Here is a 9,853-nt window from a genome sequence, read left to right as displayed (position 1 = left end):
CTATTATTATTATTATTATTTTATGTCAGTTACCAACTGACACAAGAGAAGCTACAAGTTTGAATATATCCAAGTCAAAAGCTTAAGAAATTTTTGTTTTCTTGATTTGCTGACTGCTGACCCGAAAATTCTGGGAATAGTTTAACTATAGTTTATTTTAGCGTATGTAAGTGTAGTATAAAATTATAGTGACCTGGGTACGACGTTATAAACTGCATCCGGTCGAGTCCTCGGCGACTAATTCCGGCAACCCCTTCTGGTGGTCTTTAGTGGCCGCCGATGGGAGGGTGGATGGACACCCAGCAGCATGAAAAAAAAAACAGCTGAACCAAAGGCCAACCATACCTTAGTTTAAGGAGTAAGTTTTTTAGTTTCATAAAATAACATAAACTTTTTTCAAAATGTCAAACTCAAAGAGCTCAATCACCAAACGCATAGAGGCTTTTTCGCATGATGCGCTATACAAATCAAACTATTATTATTATTATTATTATTATTATTATATACAATACAAGGCTTGTGTGGTTATCATTGTTCAAAGGCTTCTTGATTAGGTATTGTTGCTGTCTCTTATACACATCTAGATGTGTATAAGAGACAGTTATTATTATTTTTATTATTATTATTATTATTATTATTATTATTATTATTATTATTATTATTATTGCGTACAGAAAATACCTAAACATAATTCTTAAGATGATTTGGCACCAAAAAATCAGTAATGTAAACTTGTATAAAATAACCGACATAACCCAACTGTGTGGAATAATGGAAAAATATTATCGCATACTTAATATGTGGATTTAGGAAAAAACTGTCTTATGCTATACAGTATTTTGATGCCTTCGATGATTAGGCCTAAGGTTAGTCCCTTTCCCTCGGTTTTTAAATATTCAAACATCTGTTTCTATACCGTTCCTGAGTGTTTCGTCCATCACCCTTTTGTGTCTTAAAAAAAGCAGTTCCACAACATACTATTTTTCCTCCGGAGCTTGGCGTGTATAAAGTTTTTTTTACAGGTGTTCATTTAATACATTCACAAGTAAACTTACTGATTGTCTGCTGAATGAATTCAGCATATTTAGACACTTTAGTGTATACTCCCGGTCTATTTGGTCGAGCGCATCCTACTCCCCAACTTGTGATACCGACAAGGTTCCAGGTACCATCATCTGATTTGCACATCAAAGGACCACCGCTATCATTCTGTCAAAACATGCATTTAATCAATTATTATTATCATTATTATCATATGTTATTATTATTATTATTATTATTATTATCATTATTATTATTATTACTATAATCAGTATTATTACTATTGCTAAAATACTAATCATTATCATAAATATCGTCGTTCTTTTAACATCAACATCATTACTATCATTGTAATCATAATTGTTATTATTATTGTATTTTCTTTTTGTTCTTATATCCCTATCGTTAGTGTTATAGTTAGGCCTATTGGTATTATTATATTTATTATCATCATCATCATCAATCATCAACATCACCATTGCATTTCAAAAAATCATGGTTTAAGAATATATAAATCCATAAATCTTTCTAATTTTTTTTTTTTCGGTATTTTTAAAAAATCTTTATTTTTATTCACCATCATGCAAATGCAATGGTATACAAATGCATTTGAATACCTAAGTAATATCAAGTATTATTACAAAAATATTAACTTACTGAGCAAGTGTCTCGACCACCAGAAGCATATCCAGCACAAATCATATTGTCAGTGACGTTAAACTTAAAAAGAAGTCTGCGGCATTCTTCGATACTCAGTAGTGGAACACTTGTATCTTGCAGCGTGTTTGGATAGGTACCTTGTAAAAAATATGCATTGTTTATGTGAAACTATATCCAGTAATACACGTCTTACTGGATATGCTAATTCAAATAGCAGACCGAGTAAAGCTATATACTGCATTTGGCCGACCATTTTCAATAAACTAAAACTTATTTTACCATAATTTTCAAGTTTAAGTAAAAGGATATTATGATTAATGGTAGGCCTATCAAAGGGCTTAAAAAGATCAAGAAAATCTTCAATTGTGTATTCGAGCTTAGAAAGTGCATTAGTAATTTTATCGAAAATATCAATGAGTGCAAGTTATGTAGAATATTTTTTTTCTAAAATAGAATTGGTTTTTGGAATATAATCTTGTACTTGTTAAAGAAAATATATAATCGGTTATAGACAATACGTTTCAGAATTCTTGAGAATCAAGGAAAGGGAAGCTGATAATTATTAAATTGGTGTAGATCTTCCTTTTTACATACTGGTATGACTTTCGCAATTTTCAAACAATACGGATATATAATAAAGAAATATTGAATATATGTGATAAGGTATTAGATATAATAAGTTGCTACCTGCTTTTTGACTTTATTAGATAGACCGTCAATTCTCGCACTTTTTTATCTTTTAAATCAATAATTAAATCAAAAACTTCTACTTCTGTAACTGGATAAATCAACATCGAGTTAGAGGTTGGGTAGAAAAGAAGTAAATGGTAGGTAGGAAAATGGTAGGGAAAAAGTAAATGATTCATTATTAAAATTTGTAGTAATACAGGTAGAATTTTCTTGACCTATAGTGTTAACAAAATAAATACCGTATTAGATTGCGAACAAATAGCTTGTGGTTCCGTAATTTTGTTATCATATGCAACATATACGAAGGCATATTTTTCGTATTCATTTTGCCAAGAACATTGGTGATAGTTTGCCATGTTTTATAAATATCTTATTTTTGGTTATTGAATTTTTCATTGAAATAATCCTTTTTTCAAGCTTTAATAGACATTTTAATTCATTTTTATGCTTAATATATTTGTTTTTGTCTCTATTTTTTTAGTTTTTAAAAATTTTCATATAAAGCTTGTTTGTAGTATCGATTGACTTTATTTGACTATAATGCATTGTTTCGTTCTTTCGGAAAATCTCTCCTATAACGTACTGTATTGTTTTAATAGGCCTATGTTTATTATATACAGAATCGAATTTAGTTTGAAATTTATTATAAGCTTGTGTTAAATCATCTTCGATATTAAATATTTATCCAATTGACTTGAGCAAGCTCTTCTTTTAAAGAATTAGCTATCATTTACTCTTTTACAGTAAACATACCGTATCGGTTATTAAAAGAGGTTGGACGGTATATTATTATCAATTAATGAGAACACAGGATAATGATCGGAAATATCAGTATACACAATTAATTCCACGATAAATTTTGTCATGTATATTGCTGGAAAAGTATTGTCAATAAGAATAGCAGTTCTTGTAACTTTTGTAGCCTTAGTTATAAGTGGATAAAAAGTTAATGAAAACACGGTGTTTAAAAATTCGGCAGTATAATTATGAACGTTAGAATTTAGTACGTTAATATTAAAATCTCCAGCTAAATAAACAATTTTGTTATTATTCATGTTGTCAAGTACTATGGCAATATTATTATTGAACGTTTTCATTTGTAATACTGGTGATAGATAACACCAAGTATATAAATAATATTTTTTGGGATGCGAACTGATTTCAATGAAAAGAGATTCGGAATTAGTTGAGATAAAGAAAGATAGATCGTTTCGCCTTGTAGGCCTATATTGAAATCGTTCGTCAAGGTATACTGCGACACCACCACCCACTCTTTCAGCTTTTGAAGAGTGCAAAAGACCGTAGCCTGGAATACTATGGATAGAGTTCGAGGCTACTTTTGCAAAGTAAAGAGGAGGGCTTCTTTTCAAAATGAATGCAGTAAATCTTGTGAATTTGTATTATGAAACAATACATAAGGCCACTGTAATATCAATCTGTATCATGGAGTGTTTTAACCGGCAATAATTCACTAAAACTACTGTATAAACCAAGATTGCTTTCAATTTATTTGTTTTTTTAAATTCATGTACAGTGTATTCTTCTTCTTCTTCCGATATTGTACAGACAACCAGCAATGGAGTATTACGTACATTGTTTGGCTTCAATTCGAGGTTTTACGGTATTAAAACACTAAAATTATTTTGTAGATGCTAAAATGTTGTGACGATTCCTTATTTGTCACGCATCGACATATTTTGGTGATTAATATGGTCACTTTATTTTATTTCGCTTTATTCAGTGAACATACATGTTTGTATATCAGCCGCATTCACTGAAGTGGTACGTTTCACGTACCTGCTATACTGATTATTAATCTGCACTGTACTAACGTAATTTCAGTAGTGAATTTTCACAGGTGTTACTTTTGTAGCGTGGCAAATCCTCGTCCAATATTTTAGAGACTGGTGCTAGTGTAAAATTGTTTTGTAACGATAATGAACATAAATATTGAACTCAAGAAATGTCATTAATGGTAAGACACTTAAAAGAATTGTGCTACGATATATTTGCTCCAGATCTGTGCACGCGTCTGGACGGTAAATCGTCACAAACTTTTGGTCCTTACTCAAATTATCTTATCATTATCATTATTTATTATTAATAGTCAAATTTTTGGAAACAGAAAACAATAAGTGGGTAACTGTAAATGAGGCACTGTTAGATTATTTTAAACCAATGAGTGTTGCAATAAACTACACGAATGTTGTAATGGACCGATATCAAAGTTTGGCCCTCCGTGCATACAATTTTAAATCACAGTCTTACCATATTCCGCCAAAAGTCCCCATCCTGCTACATGACACACTGTATCGGGTAGATATTCTAAGCTTTCATAGCAAATTGGCTGAACAAATTTATTAAATTGTACCGGTGAATCGAGTCTAAGTAATGCAATATCATTATAATAAACATCATCATCGTACTCTGGATGGATAAATGTCTCAGCAATACGGACACTTGCACGAAACACAGAATTATCGTCCAAAGTTGTTATTCCTGCAGTAATATTCATCCAACTGGTGGAAGAACTGGAGATGGAAAAATATACCCATACGATATTTTAGATGAATCATGAATTAGTGCAATTTATCACAAAATATTTCAATAAATATTCTCAATCTTTTTCGAAAAAAAAATAATACATTTTTTATAGATGCATGTGATTTTGTATTGCAATATCGCAATAATAAGTGCTAGAGGACATGGGAGAGAATAAAATGCCTGAAATTTATTCATTAATTAGGGTATCGCTATCGACACGGTCGACCGTGCGCCTATTTTTAATGTTTACTGCTATCGATTAAAATTAAGTTTACCTATGAAAAAAAGGTTATAAATAATTATGGTAAATTTAGTAAACCTGTTCGAAGGTAGAGCCTATGCTCTCTGGGCATTCCTAAAGAAATGCCCGAAAGCAATGTCTGGTAAATTTTAGCTTAGTGACTGGACGATTGACTTGTTCCAACTTTTGAAGCTTATCGTTTATATATAAATTTTGACATTTGATATTGAGAGCATTTATGTTTTAGATTTTTTATATTGCTATTATACCTTCAAACGAATTTGGTAAAGTATTACATTCTCAAAAGCGTAAGTTTACATTCGTCCACATATAATTAATGACATGGCCCGGGATTTATCAATCTCAGCTTAGCAAATGTCATAAGTCAAAAAAAGTTAAGATGTCCCTAATAAATATCTTCAGCTGATTTATTAAACCATCTTAGCAAAATCTTGGCTTAAAAATTGTCTTAGATGGCGCTTCCGTACAATTGACTTCCTAGTTTTAAGCAATTTTTAAGCTAAGCAATATTGATAAATTTGACTTAAGATGAATTTAAGCTGATTTTAAGTAAATTGTTGGTGTGTGAATAAAATTAGTAATATTTAAGGCAGACAAAATGTAAAAGAACGTCTTACACGCAGTGAGCAGCTGTTATGGCCCACTGTTCGCTGATTAAAGATGCACCACAGAAATGTGTACCATAGTTATTATACGAAAGCATCCAGGGCCACTCTCCTGGCTGAGAATCTTCACCACCAACAATACGAGAACTGCTTGCTTGAGTTTGTTGCATTCCACATACAGTAACAGATGCTAAAATAATGTATTATCAGACTAATACTTTGAATATAGATGGTGAAATAATCTGAATAATTAAAAAGCTAATTCAAACAAAATATATCTGATAATATAATGAAATGAAATGAAATATAGTTTGTATTTTCCGTCGCTTGCATAGAGTACCGTATATTATATATATATTTTTTAGATTTTTACTGGTTTAACTGGTAGCTCAGAAACGAAAAACATTTTGTTGTTTGACAATGTCTAAAATAATTAATGTCTTATAATTAACATGAATAATATTTTTTTTTTTCAAAAATATTTTCATAAATATACACATTACACATAGGACTAGTGTGAAAACTCAATTGCTTGAAACAGATTTGAATTCTGACGCCTAGCTTAACCTTAGCTCCTATTTGTATGAGCGCAAATGTCAGTTGTATAAGGTTCAGAATTGCGACTATTAACGTATAGATCTCTGTGGTCTAAGCGGTATGATACTCGCCTTGATAGCGAGAAGTTGGTTCAAATGTCGCCAAACATTGTTCATGCAACAAAGGCCTATGCTTCATACGATTACACAATAATTATTTTCCTATTTGAGTACTGTTATTATTGTATTTTGACGGAAGAAATTACCTTCTATCGTGGTGGTACCACTAACCTGCAACAGGATTTCTGATAAAATAAAAGTAATAATAATTGCCAACATCACTTTTGAGAGGTGTTGCGTAGACATCCTTAAAAATATTGAATATGAAATGTTCTTTACTACAGTGTCGACAACACCGCACTAACAACTAATATGATGTAATAGCTCTTATCTAACTATAAAAATGATCAAATTATCATTAGTTCCGCGGCTCATAAGGAAAACTTTCCGCCACCTGAACGGTTCATTGGACACATTAACACAGTAAATGAGTCAAAACGGTACCCCTTTTTCTCACAAAATCCATAACATATCTTTTAATAATTTTCTTAATATCAATGTTTGTCCATCAATCATGCAATGGGTAGTAGACCTCATTATCGATTAAATAAGCCGACTTTTTTTCGTCGGGGACATCGCTCCCACCCCATCGGGGACCTTGGACCCACTGTCTGGCATCATTGCACCCCATTGTTAACAATAGAAGGCAGAGATTTAAATAAATGAAGTCCTTAAACTATGGATGGTTAAACCACTTACAGGAGGGGGTTCCTCAGGAAACAATTCTTGCTCCCATCATTTTCAAAACTTTCAAGACGAAAAACCTGTGAACATTTGTATCCAAGTATGTTGACGATCTGACACTCGGTGAAAATAAAGTTACAGATATCTCAAGTTCTATTCGAAATACAGATCTTCATTAGTGGTCTGAAATAAATAACCTCAACCTGTGTCAGATAATAATCATTTTTCACAACCTTACCAAAAAATAACAAATGCTAATACGTCATTATCATTATCGATCTATCGATTAAAGAATTTATATCAATGTCAAATAAAAGTCCACATCATTCTCGATAGCATGCCAATATCCATTAACATGCTTAAAATGATAAAATATAGGCATATAATATTTAATAATACTACAAAGAGAACAAAAAGAACAAAAAGAAAAATCATTCTCGATAGCATGCCAATATCCATTAACATGCTTAAAATGATAAAATATAGGCATATAATATTTAATAATACTACAAAGAGAACAAAAAGGTGGCATGTAATAACTTGACTAGTAATAACAATCATTTGGGTCCATTTCAAGTTCCTATTGAAAATAAATTATAGCCTTCGGCTTAATTATTTCTTTAGCTGTTACCGTTATGTTTTGATGTATGCTAATTTGTTTTTTAAATTGCTTAATGGTAACATATTAAAATATTTGGCATACACAGCCTTTTGCATAAATTCATTCGCATAACTGGATAATGAAGATAATTCAGACCAGGATATCCGCTATCTAACATCATAATATTTGCTATTGCTAATGAGATGAAAGTACTTGGTGTGATAATTCAATCAAAGTTAAAATGGGATAGTCATGTGAACCCCATGATTGGCAAAGTTGTATATGTTACGCAAATTTAAAGACGGTCTCAACACAAAAATTAATGATTGCGTATAAGGGCTATATTCGACCAGCCTTAATGCCTGTTTACACTATGACAATAACGATCAACGATAAAAAGCTAAAAGCAATTGTTCATATAGAAAATAAAAGAAATAAGAGAAGTTTTCACACTAGCACGGTTTGAAACGATTTAGTTTCACTAGGCCTCCTAAGATTTTATCAGTTTCCCATGATTATGACGTCATTTGATTTGATTTGTGAAAATATTTTTTATCGTATACACAATCTCTTTTCATTTTAACTTTGCCTGGGGTTGCGGGAATGCTCTGGTCCGGGAGCGATTGGATCTTTTTGGGGGCATTGCATGCTCCACCAACCATGTCAAACACATGACACTGTAAGGTTCTCCCTCAGGGCGGATCACCTTGTTTTCCACTGGGATACCCCCATTTTAACAATATAAATTATAAATTTAACTCGCTTTCTTTTTTAATGTGGATTTTTGTTCTTTTTAATTCGGAGTAAACATCGAATTTACAGTTATGTAGAAAATTTAAGTCCAATTCGGATTTCTTGTATCTTCTCGAAGTTTTTTTTTCATAATAGCGTCATTCCGACAAGAAGAGTATTTTCCTTTGTAAATGAAAAGTCAGATTGCCCCCCCCCCCCAAAAAAAAAATGACGATTCAAAATAAAGAATACTATACAGCGGATAAATTAAAGAGTATTATTTTAATTTTCGGAACATGTTTCTGTTAAAGCATTAACCATCGGCCTAAAAGAAAGAAAAAACAGATAATGCTGCTCTCATATTTATCCAGAAAGATTAATGCATGCATGATGCATTCTTGTATAATATGGTGTGATTATGGTGAATAACCGAAAGTGACTATGGTCAGAAATTTAAATTAGATAGATAGCGTGAGGATGACTTGGCGAACTTGTTTGTTAAAGTATGTATTCTCCCATTTTATGTGTAGGAATTTCATTGCCAGTTGAAACTCTGTGTTGGCTGTGTCGATGATTTGAAAACAGGCTTCATAACATCTTTTACCACATTCAAGATTGTTTTCGAAATGTTGGAAAACTTTAATTTTTGTATCCCTTGTTAGGTGCTCTTGTTTGGATTGGCGAGTAGTTTCGCGCCATCCGGGTTGCACTACATGCATCACATTTAAATTGATATACAATCATAGGGCGTTGAGTCTTAAGAATGAGATCTTACGTTTACCAAATTTTAATAAGTCAAAAATGATTTTGATTTTCAAATCTTTACAGTATTTCTTAGTGATGTCGTTGATACGTTTGTTTCTGACTGGGAGAATTGTCCAACATACGACAATTTGAAATAACAGATATTTTCTTGTTTTTACTTTTATTATGTAGGCTTATGTCAGGCTGTTGTTGAGGTAATTGCTGATTGGATTTTTTGGATAATACGTTTAAAGGCGCATTCCCGGCAAAAGTTCTTAAGAAAAATTTGATTTTATATAAAAATTTATAAATATAATACGGAATTGCTAGTGTAACTAAATTTAGACATTCCTAAACTGAAAAAAAAAAATAAGACTACTAAAATTAGGTTCTATTATCAGAAATAATAAAGAGGGCCGTCATAATATTTTCCGTTACTAGTGGGTGGGGGTGGGGGCTCGCTGCCAAAATAGTTTTTTGGTAGTTGCGTCCCCGGTGACATCGTGAAGGCATGGTGAAGGCTGGTTACGATTTGGTGGCACATCCATTGAGTATTTTCATTCATCTGGCTATGTAAGTCATTGGCGTATCTAGAGATGTCTTGAAAGGGGGGGGGGGCTGATGGGGGCGAAGG

At 32.0% G+C, this 9,853-nt stretch overlaps 1 protein-coding gene across 1 annotated transcript in view; it reads right to left on the bottom strand.

Moving 5' to 3' along the window:
* Window positions 1-6,743, bottom strand: part of LOC117109611 (serine protease 33-like) — a 10,735-nt gene extending 3,992 nt beyond the window's left edge. The window contains exons 1-5 of the mRNA XM_033251992.1: window positions 6,605-6,743; window positions 5,815-5,992; window positions 4,660-4,922; window positions 1,699-1,838; window positions 1,056-1,209 (exon numbers count right to left, since the gene is read on the bottom strand). Coding sequence (XP_033107883.1) covers window positions 1,056-1,209; window positions 1,699-1,838; window positions 4,660-4,922; window positions 5,815-5,992; window positions 6,605-6,704 — 835 coding nt within the window. The 5' untranslated portion in view covers window positions 6,705-6,743. The remainder of the gene's footprint in view (window positions 1-1,055; window positions 1,210-1,698; window positions 1,839-4,659; window positions 4,923-5,814; window positions 5,993-6,604) is intronic.
* Between the last annotated feature and the right edge of the window lie 3,110 nt (window positions 6,744-9,853).

The sequence above is a fragment of the Anneissia japonica genome, unplaced genomic scaffold (genome assembly GCF_011630105.1).
Source record: "Anneissia japonica isolate Jap-2015-1 unplaced genomic scaffold, ASM1163010v1 scaffold287829_len2072220_cov186, whole genome shotgun sequence".
NCBI lineage: Eukaryota > Metazoa > Echinodermata > Crinoidea > Comatulida > Comatulidae > Anneissia > Anneissia japonica.
Note: the sequence above shows the minus strand (reverse complement) of the source record. Positions and strands in the feature narration are given on the sequence as shown.